Genomic DNA, 27,345 nt, shown 5'->3' on the forward strand with positions numbered 1-27,345 from the left:
ATTTCAGATTGAAAATTTTATCTTGCTTTGAACGGCAGTCCTAAATATCCGACAGATCGTTATTGAGTGTGGTGGAGAAAAAAGCTATGGAATTGAAATACTTCCTCATATATGGAAAAAATACTGAAATTTTAATATCATAATATGTATGCTCATCCTTCAAAGATAAAAATTTGTAGTTTCTTTACTCTGGGCATACAATTTGAAGCATCTTTTTGGAAGTGGAATGTAGATTACCTATATTTTTGAAAATACTGTAATTGTTTATAAAATTTGAATGAAGAGCAGTTTCGCCTCATGATAAATCTCTCCCATGTCCTTGATTAATCATTCACTTCGTAAAGTGTAATAATTACTATTTTTTATCATGTCATCATCAATCTGCCTTTATGGTAGAAAATAATAGACCTATCACAATAAATGAACTACGATCAGAATCAGAGAGATCAGACCAACTGAAAAACTCATCGGAACAAAAAAAAACAGTGGAGGTTCTATTGGTTATTTATATTGATCACATAGGCCGAAGATCCAGAAAAAACGGACAAAAAATCTCAATGAAACTCAGCCAAGATTTCAGTGTGTTAGTAAGTGACCATGCCTTTCGTCCGTAATTTGATTTGAAAATAACCACCACGTGGTTCTTTGAACAGCCGCATTCAGGTAGAAGCCAACTTGTACGCATGCGCAGTCTATAACTCTCTCCGTCAAGCAATCAGTCCTTCTCTCTCAATCATTCATCGTTCATCGCCTGAGGCCCAACTAGAGCATAATAGTGGTGAAGGCAGTGCGGCTACAAGTACATAGACTAGACCCAGTCAGTCCGGTTTCGCACAGTCTCAAGACACGTTGAGAACTTACTAGGTTAGGTTAGGTTAGTTCAGTAGGACACCGAATCAATCAATCCAAGAATCAAGCTGTTCTATCAGAAAAGTGATTTTGCGACGACAGTGCGTTCGGTCTATGCATAATAAACCATGAACGTCAATTCAACGAATAGCTTTAATAAAACTAAAAGGATTACCGTACCATAGTCAACAATAATAAGGTATAGTGATTTAGTAAAGTGATTAGCCCACCGAAATCTGAGAGCAGTGATTTAGTTCATCTTAATCTACCGTACTTGTAAAAGTGTTGTTTAATCGAGCAGAACATTTTTAGAAGTGGTTCATACTTGAAAAGTGAGTGCTGGTATTAGAATAAGGAAAAATAGTATCAAACATTATTTCTTGAAATATTCACGTTTCCATTCCTGAAACTCAGATTTTTTTACCCCGTGAAAGTTTATTTTTATATTTTAATCTCGACTATATATACAATAGTTGTTAGTGGAGGTAACTTACCTGATAGTAGGCCTACTAGTGATAGGCCTATTGGATGTGCTCCTTAAAGGTGAGTTCAGAAAAAAATATTTACACCGTAAAGCTGTTCATCTTTTTGGAACTGCTTGCATGATTGTTTATTAATATTTATTTTCTCATCATTCCCATTTATGAGTATATTTCTAGGAAGTTCATGCCTATGGCCACACACCATATAGGCTAAATGTATCTTTCATCTTATTATATGGGCTATATTGTGTACATTTTCCAAATTCAATTTATATATATTTCTGAAAATATTTGTTCTCGTTAGTACAACAATATCCTATACCGGTACTGTTTAAGCTCGTAGCTAACAAGTCACCTTGGGAAATATTTTTTATGATCAAACTTATGTAATTTAACACATAATAGTGATAATCAATTCGTATAAGATATCAACCAGATTCTAGATTATATAAGTTGATGATAAGTTGATGATTGTATAAGTTAATTATAATTAATAGGGTGCCCAGCCATCCACCATACCGAGCACGCACCACACCTAAGCCCCTCGCCCCCCACCGCAAAAAATCATCCTCGCAAAAAAGTCGTCAGTCGTTATATTAAACACTAATCACTTTTTTGACCCCCTAAAGATTTGATTTTGAGACTTCCGCCCCAAAAATATAATTTCAAGGCCTATAGTCTGTGTCCAAACAACCCCCTCCCCCACCGTACGCCTGGCTCATACTAATAGGACCTGAGAGAATTCTTCATTTGTGCTCATACTCATGCAAACATGATTGTTTTTCATTTGAGAGCGTGCTGTAATGCATGCAATCATTAAAAGGAAAGAATATCACAATACACGACGTCAAATCTTGGATAAAAATTTATTCAATAAACGTGATGTCAATGAAATGCCTAATGTCAATCAGGGAACCATGAAACAAGTTCAGAACTGAGCTTGTGATGTGATTTTTCATTTGTGAATTGACCTTCAAATCTCTTTTCTTCCTTATTGTAATCATCATGATTATGCTTTTTATAGACTCATCTTCTGCCAGAGCAGGTAGAACCATTCCAATAAATTACTATTGTAGAGGAAGAGGAATGTTTAAGGAAGTTTGATTTTTTTATATATCAGAAGTTGAATCAGAGGATGACTCTTTATGAATCATTCTACTAGTAGGTAATCAATTATAATAGCTTGAGACAATGATTATGTTGATAATATTATAATTGTTACCGAGAAAGAGTGCAGTGTTTCAGGAATGAACTGGATTGCGCACTTCGAATAGATCATAAAAACTTTCATAAAATGATGTATAAGTAATGCGGTGTCAAGTTCACCAATAAAGGTCTTCTGCAGACCTTGATCCGGTGTAGTCGTCGATAGAGTAGAGGGAGAATGAAATGAATATTACGATCTTCAAAAAACAAAATCAAGAAAATAGTCTCAAATCAATTCTTAATGCTATCTGTTTAAGAGCTTCGAACCCTTTTAAACAGTTTATCGAAGACCCACCACTCTGACACTGTATAATTATGAAATTATGAGATTAAGAAATGAGATTTGTCTACTACAAATTAGTTTGGGATTTTGTTTAGCATTATGAGATTAATATGATTTGCTATAATGTTGATATGATAATTGAATAAATTAGTTTTGTGCTCTATTTATTCTTATTTGATAGACGTTTGAATATGAATCAGTTACTTGTCGAGATTATTCATTTATTCCTTTATAATTCAAAACTTTCTCAAACAAAACAGGAATCCTTCTAGGTACAGTAGCCCTAGGCTATGTAAACTAGCACTTGAAGGTCTATACTCTCAAACATAATGAATAAAAAAGTTAAATAATGTTATTTACAAATTTTATTTTCAACTTTATTCAAAAATCATTATTTTTATAGCTGACCAAGAGGATTCACAACATTGGAAGCTTTGAAGGAAAAACCTGATTTACACACAGACTCATAATATATCCATATTCACCTGATTATCGTAAAATGGGAGGCTAGTCTGGATACCGTACAAAAACGAGTTTGTAGTTGATGTGCTGAATTTATGCCTCAAAAGGGTCGTGGAAGAGTGGAGAAATCTTTTGTTGTATACTGGCTTTGCCTGACAGAATGCAGTAGACAGTGAATTTTGAAGTGCATAGAGGAAGCATTTCCAGTTCTAATGAGAGAGAACGTGGTTCATTGTTGTTGTGTACGAATACGTTGAATGGAGGTCTGACAATAATCATTCAAAACTAATAAAAGAGAGAAGGGGCAAAGAAGTTCCGAACTCCGATTCCCAGTAGTGCAACTATGGAAGGAGCTACTGATTATTCCAAATCACTCAGATTTTCCCCTCGCCGCATTAAGTTACTTGTGAATGGAAGAGTGAATTTTTCCTATTATTAAATCTAGTTTGAATATTCACTCTGAAATTTTTCGAGAAGAATATCTCTACAAAACTAGATTCAACATAGCCTAATTTATTACTATCCAATCTAATTCACATCTAATTATCCAATAACAGTAGCCTACTTTTCTTGTGAAACTGAAATCCACTTGCAATAAAAAAATCACTTTCGTTTTTTTATTCAAACATGGAAACTGTTACATGAAAAATTTAGTTTGAAATTGGGGATTCTGGTATCTAAGATATAATCCAGTGCGGTTTTTCCGATTCTGATCATCAATTGGGCGACTAGGGTACTTCAATACAAAAACGAGGACTTTAACTAATCTCATTCAAGCATGCAGTAATATTAAGATGATAGGAATTGTGTTGTCACTAGGCAAATATGATACATACTAGATAATTTTGAAAACATCTCAATGGATAAATAATCTCAGCCTATATTTACAATGCGATGCGCTGAGAGAGTGAGAGAGAGTTGGACTGAATGTTTTTGTTGTTTCCATTTCAATTGGAATCAATCCATCCAAGGTACCTCTAGGTACATTGAATTCAACCAAATAATTTTGATTACCGATGAAATTTATTTGAATTAGAATCAATCTTGAATTGGGGTCAAATCCGAATTATTTACTAGTTATTATTTCTGTTTATAAGTTTGATTCCCTGGAATTGGATAATCGAAACAGCTTACATAAGATCCTGATTGGAAGGATAATATTGAGTAATTCAATTAACAAATTTTTAAATTATAGCATTTTGTATCTGTTCAAATCGTGAATTCAGTACAATATTCTCCAAAAACGCAGAGGATAATAGACCTACCTATTCATCAGTCTACAAGTAATTGAGATTTAGAAAATGTGGAGTAAACTCAATATTATAATAATGCGGAATAATCATTTCGACTGTTATTTTCTAACAGAGATCAAATAACTGAGTTTCGGAATGTGAATACTCACATTTTAATCTGATGTTCATCAATTATTGAAAACTCATTTATTAAACTGCATTGGGCTGAGATTATTTCATCTTGATTAGCACATTTTGAAACGACGATTAACTGCTGTAGCTGAAATATATTTTATTCAAAAAGAACTAATGGTTTTGGAATGGTTAAAGTAGTACGTTGTAACCGTACAAATTTCGGACTCCCAGAATTTGAGGATGAAATTAATGGTTCTTTGAGAATCGGTAGTGAGTAGGATCGAATTGTAAAAGCAGATCAATTATAATAATAGAATAGCATTTCGTTCTTGAAGTGAGGGTCTTGTTAAACCTGGTCCACATTAATTTTCAATTCAAAATAAAATAATTTATTTATTGAGAGAATAGATGATTTATTATCCGTTATCTAATTAAGCTACCTTTTTAATTATTTTAATTATATATTCATATTGTATTCTGAGCAAGTGTAATAAAATTCATTTTTTTATTTTTTTTTTTATAATTTTATTCTACTTTATTTGAAAAAAGTACTAAACTTACCTAGGCTAGATCATTCAATCAGAAAATTCAAAATTTTTGGAAGAAATAACTGTGATTGAATTTGTAGGTTTATATATTCCAATTCTATCTCAAATAAATTGGGAGTTAGCTCAAAATAAAATATGTTTCTATCAGAAGTATTGAGTAATAATTATTTTTGTGTCAGCTCAGTGGATTGAATAAACAATGAGGATTATGGAAATAACTCCACTACAGTAGAAATTTATTAAGCTTACGGGTTGACGGTACGAGCTTTATCACAAGCAATTTATCATGCGACGTCAATATTCTCAAATTATAAACCTTATTATTTCGAAGTGAAGACTGTCTATCCACTGAATTAATAACGTATTCTTATCAGGTGAATTTTGACAAGAAAGTAATTTATACCTTATCAGTATGGAAATAAAAAAAAACCAGGTACATTCCCTTGAGGCAATTTAACAAAATTATATTCGAATTGAAAAGTTTAGTTTTCTATAGAAATCTGGTTGATTTGTGGAAACAATGAAGCTGATCAGTTAGTGTGAATAATCAGTATGACTAATTTCAAACTAGCGGAAATAATTCGTCGATCAAGCTATTTTACTTCTAGATCTCATAAGAAACGAAACTTGTTTTCCACTTACTCTACTTCTATATCTCATGAAAAATGGAACTTGTTTTCACATTCATAAAACCGTAGAGTAAAACCTTTTTCATCTAAGTCTTATATCATGAATTTTATGGAAAATGATCTCTATAAAGGTTCACAACTGAATCTTGAACAGAGAGCTTGATGCCTCCAGGGAAGGTCAAATAAAAATCCTTCTCTTGTGGAATATTTTGGGCTTCACCTGTTGATTCTCTCCTAATCATCAATTTGATGTAATTGTGGAATAAAATAAAAAAATATGGAATTTGATGACTTGAGAATGGAAGATGACGAATCCCACAACTAATTGGATCCAAGCAAGAAAGTACAGACGGCAAGAAAGTACACTCATTACACTTATAGCATTCAGGAAGCCCTAAATTATTCCACTGAGACTATAAACTGTTTGATGGCACTTTTGATGTCATAAATAGTTTGATAATTACCAGTGTTAAAGAAGAATCAACTTAATTCAAATCAATTTCAACGATTGTAGTGCCAAATTCAAAAGTCGGCCTGGTATGTTGCCCCTGGACAGCGTTAAAGTGATAAATAGATTATTTAATTCACTGTGTCAGCAAAAGTGTGTTATTGGTAATTAAAATTGAGAATTTCATGGGCACTGTTGATTTAGACTGGAATTTCAGCTTGAAGAAAGAGCAAAGTGGATAGCTCATAACTCTCAAAAATATTTCAAACCTTGAAGTTATTATTTTTTAAACAGCGATGACTCAATGATTTAAGAATCATTGAATCATTATTATCGACCTAGGCAATAGTCAAAGCAATTTTATTTAGTGTAGCAATGACAAAGCGTCAATTCTTCAAACACTTGCACAAATAACTTTCTTTGTTCATTATGATTCGAATAATTGATATGAATAAGCAATATAATCCTGTAGCTCTTCTATCATATCATATTATTATAATAGCCTTGTACAAAAATATATCCGATGCTACCTCACATAGAAAAATCGGTGGTGAGCTGCCCAGGGACCAAACAAACCAAAACAAATAGACCTCACTAATACAGTTTTCTAGAATAAGATAAAAGACTATTATTTTTTCTTTTTCAATGCGGACTAGCAGGTAACCCGTGCTTCGCAAGGTTCTAATTGAAAACTTGACCAACTGAAAACTTAATGTAATAAAATCTTGAACAATTTAGAATAGGCCTGTAACCATCCTTGTTTAATTAAAAATCTATTTTGAAAATTTCAAGTTCAGTAGTAGTTCAGACGTGATGATGCGTGATTCGTGAATTTCCTATCGCGTACATGTACAAGCCGATTCTTTCTTATTATTATAGATGATGCCACATGAGTTTTGGTATATGAGCTTAATTTAGTTAATGAGACTTGTATGAATAATACTCATTTTCTGCTATGTTTATTCACATTACCTCATTTACAAAACTCCAATGTAATAATGATGAGACTAGAATTAATACTCATTTTCTGCTATGTTTGTTCACATCACCTCATGTACAAGACTCTAATGTAAATATGTGATCTTAAAATTTGATGTTTTTCAAAGAAATATTCCATAGCATAGAGAATCGCAGAGGTAAATGCTAGTAAATCGATCAAAATGATTGCCACCTTGACTCATGATTTATGAAACTCTGATGGACATGTGCAGACTGGAAAATTATTGCTTATTTTATATAGAAATACTCGAATGTAGTAATATCATAAATTGGAGAGATGAATGAGAGAAAACCATTAAACATCAAACATTTGATTGATCTACTAATCAGTTCTGTACCGTATACCTTCATATAAGAGACGATTATTCCAGTACTTACTCATAGATGGATGATCGCTCTGCAATGACATTGCATTGAAATCATTATTCACTACTTCGATTCATGTCAGAATTGATTTATTGTTTCGGGGAAAATATCATCAAGAATATCCTCTAGATAGGCTAATTAATGATATGGGAAGAAGAGATTTTCATTTGTAAGATGAAAATTTGAGATGTGAGTCTTCACTCACACGAAAACACTGTCAAAATAATAGAAAATATTCCAAGTAGCATTGACAATGCAGCAATAATTTACGCTGATGATTGTTGTCAATGGAAAGGACGTTATCTACTAGCTCGGCTTGAAATGTCATTCAAGTCTTACAATAATTCAACTGGCAATTGGAGATAGACATTGAGAGAGTCGTTCATGATCTGAATACTAAGTGAGAGAAAATTGAAGCACAAAGGAAAAATATGAAAATAGTAAGAATATTTCTTATACTACGAATAGTGTTGAATACTATTAGAGAGGACTTGAAAGTCCTAACTCCGCCTAATGAAGATTTTTTTTATTTTCAATACTTTTCAACATAGGCTCTGAGAAGTTTTCCTTTGGTGTTTGGTTGGGCTACTATCATGATTTACTGGATTCAAAGTTTGGACCAGGATTTTGCCACCAACTGGGAAGAAGAGGAATTATTTTGGGAAAAAGTCTGGGGTCTCTACCTGCGAGGTGATTAGTCGGCCCTTTAGACGGGTTCACACGCTCCTGTCACTGGATGAAATACCTATACTGGAATACCTTATTAGAGGAAAATGTATATATTATTCATATTCAAAAAATTATCTAAAACCATTCATAGACTCATTTGAAAAAATAGTTCTGTGTACTGAGTACATGAACAATATATTTTCATTACAGACATCTTCAGGAGGCCTCTTTTCCAACATATAAGTTTCTAGATCTAATAAAAACTAGAAATTCATATTTTCCTTATCAAGTAGCTGAAATTATAATTCAACTTCAAAATCTGGATAAATACAAATATATAAAGTATATTGAATAAATATTAAAATTCACTTCTTAACAACTAAAATACGACGTAGCAGTCATACATGACTGCTATATCCTAATTTAGTTGTTCAAAAGTGATTATTAACAAGCAGTTCGTAATGGAAACAAACATTGAAGAATATTAGAATTTAGTTGAATAGGCCTGCAACCGATTCGCTTATTTTATCAGTTCAACGCCTTTGTCTAACAACCAGTTTGAGACACCTGATTCTACCTGCGAAGATCAATCCTCTCTAATTCGGAACCCTTTAGTCCCAAAAAGTATTGGTCCCAAAGTCCCCAGCACCGGATTTACAATCATATTATGTTAAACACTCGCCACCTTTTTGAACTATTTCACTGTACTTGAAGATTATAATATGGATGATCTTAAAGATTAAATCTTGATTCTGATACTTGAAGAATAGAATAGATTGAATCTTGATAGATTCAAGATAAAAATATCGGTTATAATACTTTTAGATCAGATATGAATGATTAATGAAAGAGAAAATTTGCTAGAAACACACTCATGAATCTATGAATAATATTGGTGAACAAGTATACATGCATATCAAGGTGTGAGTTCGCCGACAAATCAATAATCAAATTGGATGAGAATAATGAATGACTAATAAATGCTTATAGCGGTCGAATTTTGTTGAGAGAAAATGCGTGATTAAAAATCTGGTGTGGCGCACTCACACAACTTTCCTTGCCGTTACGAAAATTGATTACCTGACGCTAGTGTTCCCGCGCATCTAAAGTCTACTAATTCAAAGATCTGAGCCAGCTGCTGTCAGGACAATAACGCTGGAGACAAACGATGTCTGCTATCTCTTCATAGTGAATGATTTCATAAAATCAACTGTTGCCAACACTTTGCAATTGAAATAATCACATTTTATCGAATTTCGAGCTTATTTTCAATTTTAGGTGAAAATGTTACTGAACATTAATTGTAGAGATCTTCATGCTCAATCGTTTCCACTTTAAATTTTCTGTTTAAATTGTATCTGAAGCCTGATAATTGGGAATCTAAAATCAAACTTTGCATAGATGAAGCGGAGCTCCTGAAATTTTTACAGTTATGGGACTTGTGGAAGTTGATAGAGCTTATCAAAGACTATTTTAGGTATAATTTTTATCAAAATCGAGAAAATCGCGAGAACCCCTGTTTTTGACGACATTTCCGCCATTTTAGCCGCCATCTTGATTTGCATTTGATCGAAATTGTTCGTGTCGGATCCTTATAGTGTAAGGACCTTAAGTTCCAAATTTCAAGTCGTTCCGTTAATTGGGAGATGAGATATCGTGTACACAGACGCACATACACTCATACACACACACACACACACACACACACACACACACACACACACACACACACCACACACACACACACAACACACACACACCACACACACACACCACACACACACACACACACACCACACACACACACACACACACCACACACACACACACACACATACACACACACACACACATACAGACCAATACCAAAAACCACTTTTTTGGACTCAGAGGACCTTGAAACATATAGAAATTTAGAAATTGGGTACCTTAATTTTTTTCGGAAAGCAATACTTTCCTTACCTATGGTAAGGAATAGGGCCTTCCTACCTTCCTACCTTCGATGAATAGGGCAAGGAAAGTGAAAAGGAAAAACAACATTAAGTTTGCGCTGGTGTGCTATTATGCTATTGATTCTTATCAGCTGCTCATATTGCTGGACTCATAAAATAATACAAGTACACAATCACGTATCCATTCACGTACTGTGATTATTCAGTTCAATATTCATTTTCTAATTTCATCAATTATTGAAGCGTAATACAATACTGATTTAATGATAATTATAATTATTGTAATATTCAAATTAAATATACAATAATCAATTAATGCGATGCATTAATAATTATCCTAGATAAGTGAAATCCAATTATATATTTTTCTTCACTCACTTGGAATTCTATGTATTCTTCGATGACTATACTAAAAATGTTTGTTTATTTTCCACCAGTAATACTTTGTTCCAACTAAGTAATCAAATCATGAGTTTGCCAACTTTCCAACAGTGATTGATTCGTGACCTGCTATCGTATCATTTAAAAAGTACCTTATTTTTTCAGAAACAAATATGATCAAATCATGATCTAACCAACTTTCTCCTCTGAGATTGATTCCGGATTTATGGTAAGCCGCCAAAGTCATAAACTATAATCATGAGTGCAACAAGGATAACAGATGCAGTCTTCTGTTGGTGCTCCCTTCTGGTCGCCAGCTGTATATTTGTCGTTTCTGTCAGCGCAGGAGTGACATCTGACGCCAATCAAATTGATTCCAACAGAAACGATTCTGCGGTTTTCCGGCTGACTGTAATTCACATCAACGACATGCATTCCAGATTTGAGCAGGTAATCATTTTTCCTTTTAAACTCTCGAACTAAATATTTCAATAATCCAGCTAATCAATCAAACAGCCATCCAGCTGGATGGTAGAGACTTTCCGTTATAATATAATACACTATACTTAACAATATTGATATAATTATCTCAAAATACTCATTAGTGATCACAACTATGTAGGTCCTATAGATACCTCTGTAGACACCTAAATGATTTCAAAGTCAGTTATCAGTTGCTGCCTCTTGATGCTTTCTAATCTCGTCTAGGAAATCCAATAATATTTTTTCTCTTGACCATTAAATGATGAACTTCATGTTCATTCTATGACCTGATTAATAACTATACTAACGATCAAATTATTCACATTCACGTTCACCAGATGGTCTCAAACTTTTGTCTTCTAATTTCCATGGGAATTTGCGTTTTTTTATACAAATCTGCAACTCTTGCTTCTTGAAATAATTATCGTGAAAACTGGTCTCAGAAAAGAGCAGAAACAAATCTCTGGAATTGAGCATTATGTTAGCGGAAAGTTCATAACAGTGCTGCATCCCTCATAATTTAATTTACTCCAGTCACATAGCTCTTGACTTTTCCTATGATCCAGTTAACAATCGTCAATTCTGTGGACATGTACAGTGTGAAAGTGTACTTACAGCTTGAAGTTGGATCCTCCCAAGTTCTGCAAATTATTATTTTCGAAGGAGTTTTCATCTACATCTACATTAAAACTACATTTGAACATTAAGATTAGGTACTTATTCTCATATAGCATCCAAAGATACTGCACAATAAATGAAACAGATAATTAATTTTCAACTATTGCTTCACTCTGAATAGTTACAGAGAAACTATAACGAGAACGTACATCACAGAACCAAGTTTCATATTGTAATCAGTGATCATACAATGTACATTCTATACCCATTGAAATACGTTTCTTTAGTCAAATTATTCGACATAAGACAATTATGAGATAATTAGACGTCGAAGGTAGAGACGGAATAGCATATAAATTTCCACCACATTCAACTAACATCCTAAATGGAAATTGATGTTTGATGAAGTGATGAAAACACTGGCCGCCACCAATTTCCGTCTCCATTTTCCCTGTCTATAAGCATTTTCAGCCGAGACGACCAAGGCCTACAGTCTGCTAGCACTACGTGGTCGTGGGTTCAAATCCCGTCGGTTGTCATGGTAGTCCCGTTGGTAGTTTGATCATCTCATCAAATAATCTTCACTCTTCCTGTTACCCAAACAAAAAAAAATGTTCATGTGAGTATCATCAGCAATAAAAAAGTGAACCATAGAGCCTGGTACTTGAAGTATAGAATAGATTGAATCTTGATAGATTCAAGATAAAAATATCGGTTATAATACTTTTAGATCAGATATGAATGATTAATGAAAGAGAAAATTTTATAGAAACACACTCATGAATCTATGAATAATATTGGTGAACAATTATACATGCATATCAAGGTGTGAGTTCGCCGACAAATCAATAATCAAATTGGATGAGAATAATGAATGACTAATAAATGCTTAAAGCGGTCGAATTTTGTTAAGAGAAAATGCGTGATTAAAAATCTGGTGTGGCGCACTTACACAACTCTCCTTGCCAATACGAAAATTGATTACCTGACGCTAGTGTTCCCGCGCATCTAAAGTCTACTAATTCAAAGATCTGAGCCAGCTGCTGTCAGGACAATAACGCTGGAGACAAACGATGTCTGCTATCTCTTCATAGTGAATGATTTCATAAAATCAACTGTTGCCAACACTTTGCAATTGAAATAATCACATTTTATCGAATTTCGAGCTTATTTTCAATTTTAGGTGAAAATGTTACTGAACATTAATTGTAGAGATCTTCATGCTCAATCGTTTCCACTTTGAATTTTCTGTTCAAATTGTATCTGAAGCCTGATAATTGGGAATCTAAAATCAAACTTTGCATAGATGAAGCGGAGCTCCTGAAATTTTTACAGTTATGGGACTTGTGGAAGTTGATAGAGCTTATCAAAGACTATTTTAGGTATAATTTTTATCAAAATCGAGAAAATCGCGAGAACCCCTGTTTTTGACGACATTTCCGCCATTTTAGCCGCCATCTTGAATTGCATTTGATCGAAATTGTTCGTGTCGGATCCTTATAGTGTAAGGACCTTAAGTTCCAAATTTCAAGTCGTTCCGTTAATTGGGAGATGAGATATCGTGTACACAGACGCACATACACTCATACACACACACACACACACACACACACACACACACACACACACACACACACACACACACATACATACAGACCAATACCCAAAAACCACTTTTTTGGACTCAGAGGACCTTGAAACATATAGAAATTTAGAAATTGGGGTACCTTAATTTTTTTCGGAAAGCAATACTTTCCTTACCTATGGTAATAGGGCAAGGAAAGTGAAAAGGAAAAACAACATTAAGTTTGCGCTGGTGTGCTATTATGCTATTGATTCTTATCAGCTGCTCATATTGCTGGACTCATAAAATAATACAAGTACACAATCACGTATCCATTCACGTACTGTGATTATTCAGTTCAATATCCATTTTCTAATTTCATCAATTATTGAAGGGTAATACAATACTGATTTAATGATAATTATAATTATTGTAATATTCAAATTAAAGATACAATAATCAATTAATGCCATGCATTGATAATACCTAGATAAGTGAAATCCAATTATATATTTTTCTTCACTCACTTGGAATTCTATGTATTCTTCGATGACTATACTAAAAATGTTTGTTTATTTTCCACCAGTAATACTTTGTTCCAACTAAGTAATCAAATCATGAGTTTGCCAACTTTCCAACAGTGATTGATTCGTGACCTGCTATCGTATCATTTAAAAAGTACCTTATTTTTTCAGAAACAAATATGATCAAATCATGATCTAACCAACTTTCTCCTCTGAGATTGATTCCGGATTTATGGTAAGCCGCCAAAGTCATCAACTATAATCATGAGTGCAACAAGGATAACAGATGCAGTCTTCTGTTGGTGCTCCCTTCTGGTCGCCAGCTGTATATTTGTCGTTTCTGTCAGCGCAGGAGTGACATCTGACGCCAATCAAATTGATTCCAACAGAAACGATTCTGCGGTTTTCCGGCTGACTGTAATTCACATCAACGACATGCATTCCAGATTTGAGCAGGTAATCATTTTTCCTTTTAAACTCTCGAACTAAATATTTCAATAATCCAGCTAATCAATCAAACAGCCATCCAGCTGGATGGTAGAGACTTTCCGTTATAATATAATACACTATACTTAACAATATTGATATAATTATCTCAAAATACTCATTAGTGATCACAACTATGTAGGTCCTATAGATACCTCTGTAGACACCTAAATGATTTCAAAGTCAGTTATCAGTTGCTGCCTCTTGATGCTTTCTAATCTCGTCTAGGAAATCCAATAATATTTTTTCTCTTGACCATTAAATGATGAACTTCATGTTCATTCTATGACCTGATTAATAACTATACTAACGATCAAATTATTCACATTCACGTTCACCAGATGGTCTCAAACTTTTGTCTTCTAATTTCCATGGGAATTTGCGTTTTTTTATACAAATCTGCAACTCTTGCTTCTTGAAATAATTATCGTGAAAACTGGTCTCAGAAAAGAGCAGAAACAAATCTCTGGAATTGAGCATTATGTTAGCGGAAAGTTCATAACAGTGCTGCATCCCTCATAATTTAATTTACTCCAGTCACATAGCTCTTGACTTTTCCTATGATCCAGTTAACAATCGTCAATTCTGTGGACATGTACAGTGTGAAAGTGTACTTACAGCTTGAAGTTGGATCCTCCCAAGTTCTGCAAATTATTATTTTCGAAGGAGTTTTCATCTACATCTACATTAAAACTACATTTGAACATTAAGATTAGGTACTTATTCTCATATAGCATCCAAAGATACTGCACAATAAATGAAACAGATAATTAATTTTCAACTATTGCTTCACTCTGAATAGTTACAGAGAAACTATAACGAGAACGTACATCACAGAACCAAGTTTCATATTGTAATCAGTGATCATACAATGTACATTCTATACCCATTGAAATACGTTTCTTTAGTCAAATTATTCGACATAAGACAATTATGAGATAATTAGACGTCGAAGGTAGAGACGGAATAGCATATAAATTTCCACCACATTCAACTAACATCCTAAATGGAAATTGATGTTTGATGAAGTGATGAAAACACTGGCCGCCACCAATTTCCGTCTCCATTTTCCCTGTCTATAAGCATTTTCAGCCGAGACGACCAAGGCCTACAGTCTGCTAGCACTACGTGGTCGTGGGTTCAAATCCCGTCGGTTGTCATGGTAGTCCCGTTGGTAGTTTGATCATCTCATCAAATAATCTTCACTCTTCCTGTTACCCAAACAAAAAAAAATGTTCATGTGAGTATCATCAGCAATAAAAAAGTGAACCATAGAGCCTGGTACTGTGAAATAAATCAATTCTGAATCAAACAGTGGTTAAAATTACTTATTTGTTTCATCCATCATAGAAGAGTATTTCATCAGTCATCATTATTGTCAGCAATACAATTCTGTGGACAACACACAATCAAAAGACAGAATTCTCTCTCCGGTTTTCCGATATGAGGATTTACGATACCGAATTCTCGAACATTAGGAGGTAGATAGATGGATAATTTCCTCCATTCATTACTTTTTAAAATATTATAAGTATTGTGGGCGAAGTTGAGGCATAAGAGTCCCCGTTCTACTCAGTCCAATGAATATAAGGTAACGATAATGAATAAGTAGAAATTAGACTTGAATGAACAAATATGGTTTTTTCTATGATTACTTTTCCATGTGATACTCTCCTGTAATTGTGAAGCATAATATTGAAAAAATCAATGAGTAGAATTTCATGTGAATGGTATTGCTTGTGCGGCAGGTGAATTCGGTGAGCAACAAGTGTTCGACGCAAGACGCGGAGTCACGCAACTGTTTTGGCGGTTTCGCCCGCGTCAAGTCGGCCGCGCGAACCGCCAAATTCGAAGCGGAACGTGATGGACGCCACGTGCTCTACCTGAACGCCGGAGACACCTACCAGGGAACGCCCTACTACAACCTGTTCAAGTGGAAAGTGGTCGCTCCGCTTGTCGAGAGCTTGGGCTTCGATGCCATGGTAAGTAGATAGAGACAACTATATTATACTACAAGTATCAACTAATTAAATATACAACTAATTAAACAGTATCTTCACTATGCTATTGATTTGTGAAACATTAATGCATGCTTATACAGTGAGTAGTTTCTCAGATCCTACCAATTTATTCTTAAAACATCACACTTGCAAATCATGGCAGTGATTGGAATAGAAGCCAGTACATCACAGACCCCAAATTCCCTCTTCAGTGTTTGATATGGGCTTGACGATACTAAACTACTTCCCCGTTGGTAGGAAGTAATAATGAATAAGTACAAAATCACATGCACACGTTTAACCTAAAACTGTTCCTATCCATAAACCCTGTTCAATCATATTGAAATATGACCAGTCTTAACTTTAAGAATTCAAATTCCAAGAATGAAAATATTGAAATTTGAGTGTTTCGTTAAATTTCTTTGATTATATAAAGGTTGGTTTTGGAAATTATATTGTTGTACAGACACATTTTGATTAGGTAGTAAATTTATTATTCAGCATATGCACTGTTTCATCAAGATCTACAGGAGTTTCCCGCGATTCTACGATTTTATAATATTCCAATAATTTTGGTTGATCACGCTGAATACATATGTAAGTGGTGTTTCTTTTCATAGTATTCTCATTCTCTCCGATGGAATCGATTCAAATAACATTCATTTCCCATTTTCACACAATATGAACTGTGACATACACAGCATAGTAGTGTCATTGTACACAGTATAATCACATGATATACCAGTAATTAATATTAAGTATTCAATGAAAATGAATATCACACCAGCAAACGTGAAAGGAGTGGTGCCGAATGCTATTTTGGAATGAATCACGTGATGCGAATGACATTTCTATCCGGTACTGAAATAATTATTTGTAATAATTTATCAACAGACAAACTACAATAGTCAACAGAAAAGCAACAGTATTAGACATCCAATGCAATAGATGTCTGGATATTTTATAAGATTCAACTGAAACTCAACCAATAATCAGATGAATCACTGATAATCTCCTCGAGATGAAAACCATTCCGGAATCTACATTGAATCAATGTTGAGGTTTTGACCACGTTCACTCACTGAGATTGTTCACATGCAACCACCCAACCAGGGATAGGCCAGCAAATGTCCTACAAGGGATATTTGGGATGCGGTGTTGGCGAGAAACACACGTGTGTGTGTGCGTGTCTACAAGACAGCGGCAAATGCGAGAACAAGTGGTGAGAAATGGGTTCGAGTGGAAAAGGCGCGTCTTGTGAGTTGTGAGACGCGAGTAGGTGTTTCCACAAACCATTTCACTCGACTAGCGGCTGGGGAATGGGTTTTCCAGCAAAATTCTTTTACTTTTCTCACGTCAGGGAACACAATGGAGATCAACCGAACAGATGCTGGGAAGGTGGAAATGATAGAAAGTTGTAATTTCATGCCAATAGAGTTTATATTATAATTGACGTGAAATGAACATTGCCTGTAGATTTTACTGAATTCAATATTATATATTGAGTCTGATATTGTGAGTTTGTGGTTGAAATGAATAGATTGAATGCTTTTAAAAACCAGTGCTGAATTTGTAAATTGTGTTTTTTTTTTAATTCTGATTGTTTATATCACTTATACGAAGGATGATATTGCAATGTAGATTTCATAATCAATCAAAGATATATCCTATATACACTGTTCAACTTCACATGAATTAGTTTTGTATTGAAAGAAATAACTAGAGACCCCCTTGGTTGAAGAACTCGTTCATGAACTGTTGTATAGATCTCTGAGATCCGCAACTTGTAATAATTATACAGAGTTGGTGAGAATAATAAATTATGGAAATAGCTAATATTTTTACAAATATGATATTACAGTACTAATCATGCTGTTCATGGGAATTTTATTCCGATTGAAAAAAAACCAAAGACCTTAAAGAGATATAGACCCACAATGCCTATGCCTTCCCAATGATAGCTCTTACTTGAAATTGAAGGCCGCCATTGGGGTATTTTAGCACGAGATATTATATATATATTTGTAATACTGTGGATCACAAAGGCATTGGTGGCATTGGTATGTAATAATCTTATGGGTTGCCTCCTCAATGGCGGATTTCAATTCCAAGTACGACACTAGCGCTGCATTTGAGTCTATGCATCTTTAAGGTCTTTGAAAAAAACTATCTGTCGCTTCAAAACTTTTGTTAGCCATCTTGAATCCGTCATATTTATCCAACTTCATTTTGAATCCAGCTTTATTTTGAATCCAACTTCTTTTTTCAAATGGGAAGGTGGTCATATGATACGTGATTCCGATACAGAATTTCGAAAGAAAATAAATGGCGAAACCAGCAAATCGATATATCTAACCGTTCCAATGATGGTACAACATTTGAAGGTACTAATGATACAAAAATTAAATGAATGAGTACGTTACCTATACATTGAATAATCAAGTGTTAGTGAGCACTATTAGTAGCTTCTACTCACATTGTAACACTTTGAACAAAAAAAATTGTCATAGCAACTGCTATTTACAACTAGTATTATTACGTGTATGTTACAGACAGGCAGGTAGACGTTAACGGAAGTGAGTTAATATTATAGTACTTAAAGAAAATGTTTTGTATTATTTAGCTGAAATAATGTGTCGGCACATAAAGTCTGTCTGTCTGGAAGTCTGTGTGACAACTGCCAAATAATAGCACCCAGCTTCTCTAAATAAATGTAAAAATTACAGAATAGTCCGGGCGCCAATGTCATTCCGTGGTCATTTTTGAGTAACAGCCGTGGAAGATGTCTCAATTTCTTCGTTAGGTCTAGCATAATAAAAATCATGATGACGATAAGTCGAAATCACAGGCTAACACTTCGGAAACAAGATGGCCGCCAAAATTTTCAGAGTTTTGCTATATTGCTTGTATTTCAATAACCGTTCAAGATTTTCAACCATTTTTTTAAACGAAAATATTTTTAAAATCTCCCTATACAATTTTTGTCCAATAAAATTTTCCTATAAAAAGCATATTTTTTTAGTTATAACCTTCAAAAGCCCAAAAAACGTTTTTTTCCAAATTTCATACCATTATAACTTTTTTTGTGCAAGAGATACAGATAAATTTTGAATCTATGAAATTCGGAGTGTTTTTTAAACTTTGGAACGATATATCTTTATGCACTTTACGTCGAAAAATTAGTACTCCAGCGCCCTTCAAAGAAAAGCCTGCATGATTTCTGGTGCGTTTTTCCATAAGCATGAGGTAACAAGCTAGAACCTAAAAATCGATTTTTTCATGACTACTTTGAGATAGAGACTTTCAAATGGTCTCAATCTCTTCGTTACAACAAGACGAATAAGAATATTGATGATGGAAACAACGAAAATATTCAACATCATTGAAAAATACAAGATGGCGGTCATTATTGACAGAAATTGTTATTCAGTTATTGTGAGAGATTGGTTTCACCAAGAAAGTGTTAAGAATTAACCAAACCATGATGTTCGAGAGAATCATCTCATTTCGACTACTCTTTCAATTATTTATTCAACTTCAAAAACTTGAAACATACATTTTTCGGGGACAATATTTCACTTTCCACCCTGTAAATGTATTCGCAGTAGACAAAAACTAGTATTATTGACACAGTGTTGTAGAATATTTCCAAAGCTTCAAAATGACATCTGGTTGGAAGCTGTAAGTCCATATTTTACGACTGGAGCGTCATCGGATAAAGAGTAAAAAGTATTTTGGTGGCATTTGGTGGAAAAAGAATGTTTTCCGCTGCAAACAGTATTTTTTGTAATAAACAGATATTGTCTTGTAATAGACAAATATTGTCTTGTAATAAACAAATATTGTCTTGTAATAAACAAATATTGTCTTGTAATATACAAGCGACATAGCAAAACCCTCAAAATTTCGGCGGCCATCTTGTTTCCGAGGTGTTTGCCTGTGATTTCGACTTATCATCATCACGATCCTCATTATGCTAGACCTAATGAAGAAATTGAGACATCTTCCATAGCTGTTACTCAAAAATGACCACGGAGTGCCTTAATTCATGACATTTTCGCCCGGACTAGAAATAGCATGCAAATAATTCCAGCTGACTGATATATGATAAATTAAAACACATTTTTTCTTATGCACATCCAATGTTATTCTTATACCATGAAAAACGACGAAGGAGTGAGCCAATTTTGTAGTCCGACGAACTTGACCTGTGAAAAGGTTCGATGAAATTCGTGTTTAAAATTTGAAGCTGGTTGATCAATTCTCTCTAAAGTTCATAAAACACAATAATAGTATCAATCATCAAATGCTATTATAAACATAAATGATACCTAAATGTTAATTTTTATGGCAAGTGGCAAAAAATGTAGAACAATTAACACTCATGAAGTCTTTACAAAAAATTAATTAACCGAATACAGGAATTCTTTCACAAGAATTTCTTTCATGTATGATTTGAAACGTTTGATGTCCATGAGTCTCACCTCTAGAGAAAGTTCATTAAACAATTTTATAGACATAGAATGCCAATCTCTCTGAATAGTTGCATGTTGGTGAAAAACCAAGTCTTACGTTAAGCATTTACATTATATTCACTGGAGTTTCTCTTCATGTACATTAAACAAATATAGGCTATACATATAGAGATGGGAGAGTCAGAACCCTCAATTTTTGGAATAGTGGTTTGCAAGTGGCAAGTGGTAGTGCATGACAAATACTTCGTATAGCTTTTTTTCTTGTAGTCTGAAAGGTGTTATGGCCATTGAGCAATTTCCCCATAGTTGGATACCATAGGCTGAGTGACTATAAACATGAGCGTAGTAGACACTCATTAGAACCTTGTGACTCACAATATGACCCAGCCTGCGCAAAACAAAAATCCCTTCACGTAGCTTTCCAGATAAGTATGCTATGTGGCTTTTCCAAGTCAAGTTCGTGTCTAGCATAATACCCAGGAATTCCAAAGTGCCTATGTCAGTGAACCTAGATTTGAAATAGAACTGTAGATCATCAGGTTTTAATAAGTTGAGACTCAAATTATTTTTTCCTACAGTTACCTTGAAAAGTGACGATTCCTGCACTGATTACAGAACGCAAAGATTCACTTTTCCGCTCTAGTGCGGGAATAGTATATTTCGCACCTAGGGCCGAAAATGAGACTTTTCCGGCTCGAAATCGGTTTTCAAGTCCGAGGCTGTAGGCCGAGGACTAGAAAAGATTGAGAGCCGGAAAAACATTTTTGCCCGTGGTGCGAACGCTATTTTTCGCCACACAGAAAAATAAACAATATATATATGAAAATAATTGTTTATTAAGCACTTCCAAAAGCAAAAGTGGAAAGTCAAAGCTCTAGCAAATCTGAGGTAATCTTAATATCAGGAAATTGTCAAAATATTTTTATTTTTTATTCTGATTTGTTTAAACCTAAAAGATTATAAGATTATGTTCAATTAAGTAGGAGGCTGAGTTTATACTTTTTTATTTTTTCAAATGACAATAAGATGATATTATTATAAATGTTCTAATTATTGAATAATAAACACAAATGATGAAAAGTTTTCTGATCAGCTGTTTAAGCACACTTGAAATTTGGCCAATCTGAATGTCAACGTCAACAATGCTTGTTATCTATCGTCAACTTCGGAAGTTTAGGTTAGAAGTTCTATCCTACTATGAAAATCGAATTTGAATAGTTTCTAATATATATCTTATCTGTATTTCATTCATCCAAATAGAATGATAGTATCTTATTGCAAAATACTTTATTCAATTCTAGAAGCATACACTGATTCCGTTTCATAAACTATTTTGTAAACACGTTCACATCAAATCAGAATCAGCTGACTTCAAGGTTATTTTACAGCCCTAGGGCCGTAAAACTTTTACCGGTCTGGTCAGAAAACAATCATTTTCGGCCTCCATATGACGCATGAAAACCCTACGGCCTACCTTACGGCCCTAGGCCGTAAAAATTTTTTCGCCCCACTTGGATGTAATGAGCTGGTTTTCGTGCATCATATGGAGGCCGAAAATGATTGGCCAAATTTAAGTGTGCTAAAACAGCTGATCAAAAAACTTTTCATTATTTGTGTTTATTATTCAAGAATCAGAACATTTATAATAATATCATCTTATTGTCATTTGGAAGAATAAAAAGTATAAACTCAACCTCTTACATAATTAAACATAATATTTTAGGTTATTTAGACAAAAAATCAGAATAAAAATTAAAATACTTGGACAATTTCCTGATATTCAGATTACCTCAGGTTTGCTAGAGCTATGACCTTCCTGTTTTGCTTTCGGAAGTGCCTAATAAACAATTATTCTCATATTTATATTGTTTATTTTTCTTTGTGGCGAAAAATAACGTTCTCACCATGGGCAAAAATGTTTTTCCGGCTCTCAATCTTTTCTAGTCCTCGGCCTATGGCCTCGTACTTGAAAACCGATTTCGAGCCGGAAAAGTCTCATTTTCGGCCCTAGGTGCGAAATATACTATACCGGCTTGGTCGGAAAACAATCATTTTCGGCCTCCATATGACGCACAAAAACCAGCTTATTACATCCAAGTGGGGCGAAAAAATCTTTTCTGCACTCCAAATTTGCAACATGGCAACACAAAATAGTTGGTGGGTTAAATGGAGGATTAGTGCACGAAAACAAAAATTAAGTTGGTAACAATGACTGTGGTTAGATTTAGATGAGAATCATTTCAATGGCTACCCTACATTCATGATAAAATCCCAATCTAGAAATCCAAAACAAGAGTAATGTTCATCTGAATCATAATTAAATAATAATCATTTATGAATTCTCATCATTTAATAATAAATAATAGTTCTTTTCTATTGATAATAATTATCAATAATAATTATTATTATTTCAACTGCAAGAAATGAGAAAAGTAGCAAATATACATTATAAAATTCGAATTTTGAGGTTAAATGATTACCGTTCGATATTAATATAAATAGAAATAATAAAAAACATAACAATACTACAATAAATTAATATTCTCTGTTGTCTATGTTATTTTTATAAATATTTCTCAGTTTACATTGAGCATTTTTCTCGGTAATTTGAGCAAAAGTCTAAATTTCTGAATCGTGTTTCAGTAATTTTTAGCTGGATGAAACAAGCTTAGGAACGATTCTTCCCGCTAGGTCGCGCGCTTGTCGGTTCAGACATCTTGTTGTGTTCAGCCATTTTGCAGCTCGGTTCAGCCAACAAGCTGCTGGCGTGTATGTTGGCTGTGAATTTTTTGTTCTATCTGTATTTTTCTGATTCTTGAATGAATAAAAATGAGAATTATGGCTGAGAATTTTCAACTTCAATTGGATTATTAATTTTTAAATGAATTAATGTTGTTATTAATAACAGCATCACACACTCAAACATTTGATGGATTTCAGCCATCATTTTAACCATAATAATTTAATCAACCACTTCTCATATTCAATGGTAACTGTAGGAGAAGTTTAATGTGAAATACGTGAGCAAAGTATGTCTGCTGCACTCAAGAAGCCATTCCGTCCTCGCCTACGGCTCGGGCGTAAACGTTTCTTTCGGTGCAGCAAACTGTCACTTTGCGCACTAGTTGCACAAATAACTATATGCACACCAGGTATTTATAGTAGATGTGCTCCTTTCAACAACGATATCTACACTTTGTCATTTCCACTGACTAGTAAGCCTAGGTCATCAGCAAAGAGGTAGGGACGGCTTTCATTTTCACTTATTACATTGGGCGAATCGTTAATGTAGATTATGAACAAAAGTGGACCAAGTATTGAACCTTGTGGGACACCATACTTGACCACTCTGCCACTAGAAAATCTACCATTCTATTCATATCGATTGTACATTAATGCCACATGGATTCGTTGGTCTTTGATACTAAAAGTATCTATACAATTTATATAGATTTGATCAAAATATAATTCACTTGGTGAGAATTGATTGAATGAAACAAAACAAGGCAAAGATCTGTCTTTCTATTGGGAATAATGACTCTACTCTTACAGCTTCTTGCTGTAAGTACAGTGTTGGAAACGCACTTTTCAAATTCTTTTCGAGTTTGAAAATTGCAAAACGATGAACGAGCAGCTCACAAAATTCGATTTTCTCAAGTATCCATCGTTTCGAAGTTATGACAGTCCGGCTCATGCAGAAAATACGGAAATTCTGTCGCTCTCCATACAACAGCACCCGGTCACTGTTTCTATAGGAGAGCGGTGAAGTGTCGATAATTTGAGCCTCTCAGCTCGAGTACACATAATTGAGAACATCTGGATTATCCCACCAGCCTTCCTATTGGATCAACCCTCCCCCCCCCTCAGCAACAACCACGATAGCCTTTTACGTAATACATTAATTGGCCGACCTCTAATAACAGCTATAATCGGGGATCAGTCCAATCTCCAATTTAAACTTTGTTAATAACCGACCACAATTTGGAACAGCCTACCGACCTCGGCAGAAGGGTTCGAATTTGGCAGAGATCGATTGGTTGTAGGTCACGGTGCGATTATTTTGAAATATGGTTCTGACTATAATGATTGTCACCTGACTCATTTTAGAGAATGATTGATGATTGTCACTCGACTCATCTTAGAAATCGATTTCTCATATTAATTTTCATCATGAAACTCATTTTAGTTATTCATTCATGATGCTGAATTCCCTATAGTTATTAAACAAAAATGTGGGAGAATAAACTTCTTCAAATTGTAATATTCTATATAACTGATATTGATAGTTGATTAATAGCAGAATGAATTCAGAATAGTACCTATTGACTGATCAGGAAGCAATTGGAATAATTTGTAGAATAACGATGAGTGGAAATGTGTGAGTGAGTGGAGAATAAATAATGTGGAGAATGAATTTATTGAATCTTTCAATTTCAATTCCCATTTCTACTGGAGAATTGAATAATCGAAGATAAATAAGTAGCATAACCGTATAGCCGTAGTATGGAATCCGATAATAACTGCGAATCTAATCATTAATTAATCCATATACATAATCTATGTTTAACTAGATTAATTATGGTAATAATTGAACGATTATGATGATACTGTATTCATTTTGGAGCACACACCTCAACGATTTGAAACTTCTCAAAGTTTTGAATCCGAGATGTTGTGGATTTATGATAATGAACAAAGCTGGTATGTCAATCAAGAAATGAAATTGAGTGAATAATTTTTATTTATTTTCCTTTTACTGTGTAGCCTATAATCATCATCGCACTTCTTAGAATTTCATTACAATGGAAATTCCACTATCGATATTATCGAGTATGTTTATAGCTCATCAAAGTCGAAGCTGACTGTTTGGAGCTTTATGATCTATGCTCATCAATGAGGGAGACGAGCCAGTGAGATACATTGAAATCGAATGTAGTGTCAGGTATATAAGCTGTCGCAACATATCAACATGATACTCCCTCGTAAAAGAGTTGTTACTACCATCCATCGGTGATAAACAGTGTAACTAAACTCCAGTGCCACTGGATGCAAGATTTATTCCGGTTCGGGAAATTGTTGACACTTTATTGAGGTAGTTTAATATTCATGATACAGTTACATCGATCATTCAAGCGATAAAACCACACATGGCCGAGCTAGAAAAATGTTAATTGCGGACTGATCCTCCATAATCAATACCGTAAAGGTGTAAAGTATCACGATGATCAATGAATATTTAGAATGATCAACATTCTGAGAAATATCAAATAGGCTAGATAACTTTAATTTCTCAAAGCCTTTTGGCCTAGATTGCAATCAGCCGCATAGACTACTTAATCGAAATATGATAATATGAATATAGAAATGAAAGTCCGCTGGCCCGGCGAACTTCGTACCGCTGAAAAGTCAATGTATTTTATGTCATACTTAACTTTATTTTGTGAATGATTAAATGTATCTATGAGCTTAGTCATGCAGCATAATAATATATTATTCCGAAAACATAATCTTCTCAATCAATTGGTAGTAATATCCATCAGTAAAGTGTTGAATTGGAAAAAAATAAATAAGTTAGGTTGAATCAGTGTTTCAAATATGAATTTAATGCGTTCATAGTTATTGATTTGTCAATAGATGGTTCAGGAAATATGCGATATACAATGAATTATACCGAATTCCATATTCTTTCCATCAAAATAAGGATCCATCAGAATTACATATTTTTTCCATCAATATTTAAGGATCAAAATCAGCTGTGCTGAATCCAAAAAAATAGTAAATTATTCTGCCATTCTTCAGTATTTAATGAATACAATATGAACAACCTTCTTTCATGAGGTGAATCATTTCTTTCAACATTCTCCAGTTTCTGGAAGAAATTAAAAAAAATCGAGAAAATGTGATTATTCAAATGCAAACTTAATGAGAGAGGCAACTGTAGATTCTATTGAATCATTCACTGGATGAATTGAAGAGAATTAATCTAATAATAAAATGAACAATAAACTAATATAATAGAATAAACAATCTACTCGTTTATATAGTTATTCTTCGTATTTATGCAGAGTTCTCCAAATAAATTTGGTTTTGAAAATATAGTTTGAATCAATCAATTGAAATTCCAACATGGAGAAGAAATGAATTCTCATTCTGAATGCAGAGCGTCCAAACGTCAAAAGGTGGGGGTCTTTAAAAAGGTCAGCAGTACCTATTTAGAATTACTACTGGAAGAGATTTTTTGTATGGTGGTGAAAGGTGAAAGGGGGGGGGGGGGAAGCTGATTCATGAGCTTGAGAGGTGGGTATCTCTGCTGAATGTACTTGCTTGATAAATTCTTCAAGCAATTAGTAATAAAGTACGGTATCCTACAAGATCAAATTTTACTGACCACTCCCATTTCTCTATAAACAATTGATAGTGTATTATACAACTTTATTGGAGACGGTTGAAATGAGGTTCATATCATTGGAAACTTCATGTATTTCTGTGTTTATCATATCATTCAATCTATCTTTTCACTATCAGTAAAAGTGGAAGTACATATTCAAACAATG

The 27,345-nt window shown here is 34.0% G+C and overlaps 1 protein-coding gene across 3 annotated transcripts in view; it reads left to right on the top strand.

Annotated features, from left to right (window-relative positions):
- Positions 1-737: 737 nt before the first annotated feature.
- Positions 738-27,345, top strand: part of LOC111058258 (protein 5NUC-like) — a 42,147-nt gene continuing 15,539 nt past the window's right edge. The window contains exons 1-3 of one of the 3 annotated variants that reach the window (XM_039437838.1): positions 738-1,392; positions 14,002-14,286; positions 16,065-16,298. In XM_039437838.1, the coding sequence (XP_039293772.1) occupies positions 14,095-14,286; positions 16,065-16,298 (426 nt within the window). In that variant the 5' untranslated portion in view covers positions 738-1,392; positions 14,002-14,094. Of the gene's footprint in view, positions 1,393-10,806; positions 11,092-13,985; positions 14,287-16,064; positions 16,299-27,345 lie in introns of those variants that run through there. The other 2 variants (XM_039437840.1, XM_039437839.1) reach the window with 2 other exon arrangements.

The sequence above is a fragment of the Nilaparvata lugens genome, chromosome 11 (genome assembly GCF_014356525.2).
Source record: "Nilaparvata lugens isolate BPH chromosome 11, ASM1435652v1, whole genome shotgun sequence".
In the NCBI taxonomy this organism is placed as follows: domain Eukaryota; kingdom Metazoa; phylum Arthropoda; class Insecta; order Hemiptera; family Delphacidae; genus Nilaparvata; species Nilaparvata lugens.